The 2500-nt window shown below is 36.0% G+C and overlaps 1 protein-coding gene across 1 annotated transcript in view; it reads right to left on the bottom strand.

Moving 5' to 3' along the window:
- Positions 1 to 1513: 1513 nt before the first annotated feature.
- LOC134440217 (progesterone receptor-like) overlaps positions 1514 to 2500 on the bottom strand; it is a 17362-nt gene continuing 16375 nt past the window's right edge. Inside the window, exon 8 of the mRNA XM_063190202.1 lies at positions 1514 to 2393. Within this exon, the coding sequence (XP_063046272.1) occupies positions 2235 to 2393 (159 nt within the window). The 3' untranslated portion in view covers positions 1514 to 2234. The remainder of the gene's footprint in view (positions 2394 to 2500) is intronic.

Genomic DNA, 2500 nt, shown 5'->3' with positions numbered 1-2500 from the left:
AAACTGTTGCTGAAAGAGTATGTGCGGCACATCGATATGATGTTGTGTCATTCTGCCCACGGCCTACAGCAGTTATTTCTTTTTTATGGCTGATGGTCAAAAATGGAGAGCTTTCAAGGTAAAAGCAACAGGACTTGGAGTGCTAACACATCGTACATACTCCTACCTTGTTCAAATGGAGACAGTTGTTTCAACAGTCCGGCAGGACAAATGCCCAGCAGATGGTACAGAGATAGAATTGCCTGGATGTCTACGTATGGGAAAAGTAAAGTAAAATAAATTGTAACGGAATACGGTTAATTGGTCTTGATTTTGTGGATCCATTTTGTGAAACGCATTTTTTTGTAGACATAATATTTCAGTGTTTTATTTATGTCTGGGTTTTTCTAAAATGTGTTATGATATTCTATTTACAATAAGGCCAACTTATCTGAAATTATCTAAGTAGGCTACTGTATAATATGTAAATAAAAAACAGAACTAAAAGAGGAAGTCTATTAGCATTTTGTTACAAGTTGTAAGGGCATTCGTGTATACGCCAGAGCAACTGTTGTGCAAGGATTTGCATAATGACAGTTCATATCAAATATCATTAATATTTGACTAGCTTGATAGCAAATGGAACTGTTGCCTACCAGGGCTGATGTATTATGCATCTTTATACAACACTTTGCTTCACTAAGTGCTGTTGTAAAAACTTTCAGTTGGTGTTATCCTTGGTCTACTAATACAATTTTGTAAATATATTAGGTTATATTGCTATTGCATGCACTGTCCTCTACTTTTGTAATATATTATACAATGTTAAAATAAATAAAATATAAACAGCCTATAACATTATTCTTACTTGATTGAATAGTAAAATGCATTCCCAAGTGTTCATGATAGTTAAATGAAGCAAATTCAAAATGCTCAGCAATGTAAAACACACTTCAGTTCCATATGGAAATTGTCTGATTTTGTCAGCATATATGCTGCTATGGAAAATAATGGAAAGTAATAATGGAAAAGTAATTACCATTCATACAGTACAGTAACATTAATTTATATATTGTACAATAGTCCATATTTAGTAGATAGGTCATACGTAAACACAGCATGCTTTTAAAATATGCATGTGGCCTACAAGGCAAACAAGCTATCCAAAGGCATGGTACACTTCTTAACAAGCCTGTACTATGAAGATGGAACTGACAAAATCAACACTTACACATAACCAAACCACAATATATTTGAGCTAGTACTAGTAGTAGCTGGTGGTCACACAGCAAATCCTGGTATCTGGCTGTAGGTCGGCCTCGAGGTCAATATGGGAAGTTTCTCTAGTGCTGTTAAGCTTGTCCACTAGGTGGGGATATAGTCCAAACAATCAAACTGAAAATATTTTCAAATTACTGCTCCTGCTTCAGATTAAAGCTCAAGGGAAAAGATTGATTTATGATTAAAACTAGACATTTCAAATTGTGGCTTACAAGTCTCATCTAAAGAACTCATCACTAACAACAGCTTTGAAATTCAACTTGCTTTTATTTACAAAATAGACACACAGATCCACACACACGGAGACACACACAAAGCAGATGGCATAAAATACTGCAAAACTTAATAGCTTGACAAAGGAGGGTTTTTTTTTTACTATCATGAAAAAGTCTTATGAAAATACAATTTGCACATTTGAATCCCTGATGTGCCATAATATTATTAACATCATGCACATTTTGTCATGGCTATATATTTCACATTAAAATTTAAAAGTAAGTTGGTTGACAATTCCTGATCAAGAGAATGAGAATGCATAAGGCTTTTCCTCATAAGGCTTTAAGGCATTAATTTACAGCAAGACTTAGGCTTTCTCTTGGCATTAGGGATGGCTTACAGCAGTATTCCTAAGACACCCTATTACTAACATTTTAAGACAAGTGTTTTGTTATGGAAGCTTAGTTAAGATTTTTACATGAGGGAATATACAACAGAACTCACTTAAATTCTAGCTTCTGGGGGCAAAAAGAAGGTTTCAGTAAATTGTAAATGAACCAATGTACAGTGATCATGTGACATGCTAAAACTTAAGGCTAGCAAAGATACAACAGAAAACAGTATGGTAAAAGGACGAGTCGAGAGGAATGATGTGAGCAATTATTTACATGACTTGAAATTATGGTGTAATTTTATGCAGTTGGCGATGTACGCTACACAATGGATCGAAATGACAATGGTGTGAATTTATGCAGCTGTCACTTGTGGAACAGGATAGGCTTAACCAGGCCTCGCAGGATCTTGGGCACATGAACGGATATGATCTCGGAAATCATCTCAGGGAAGTTCACCTTGGTCTGCAGCATGAGTGTCTGAAGGTAGAGGTCATAGGTGAACTGGTGCAGCTTCTGGACGATCTGCAGGCCGGACAGAGAAGAACACACAAAGGGGACGGGAGAGAGTTACATTACATTACATTGCATTTGGCAGACGCTTTTTTTAACCAAAGCGACTTACAATCGAG

Source organism: Engraulis encrasicolus, chromosome 23 (assembly GCF_034702125.1).
Source record: "Engraulis encrasicolus isolate BLACKSEA-1 chromosome 23, IST_EnEncr_1.0, whole genome shotgun sequence".
In the NCBI taxonomy this organism is placed as follows: Eukaryota; Metazoa; Chordata; class Actinopteri; order Clupeiformes; family Engraulidae; genus Engraulis; species Engraulis encrasicolus.
Note: the sequence above shows the minus strand (reverse complement) of the source record. Positions and strands in the feature narration are given on the sequence as shown.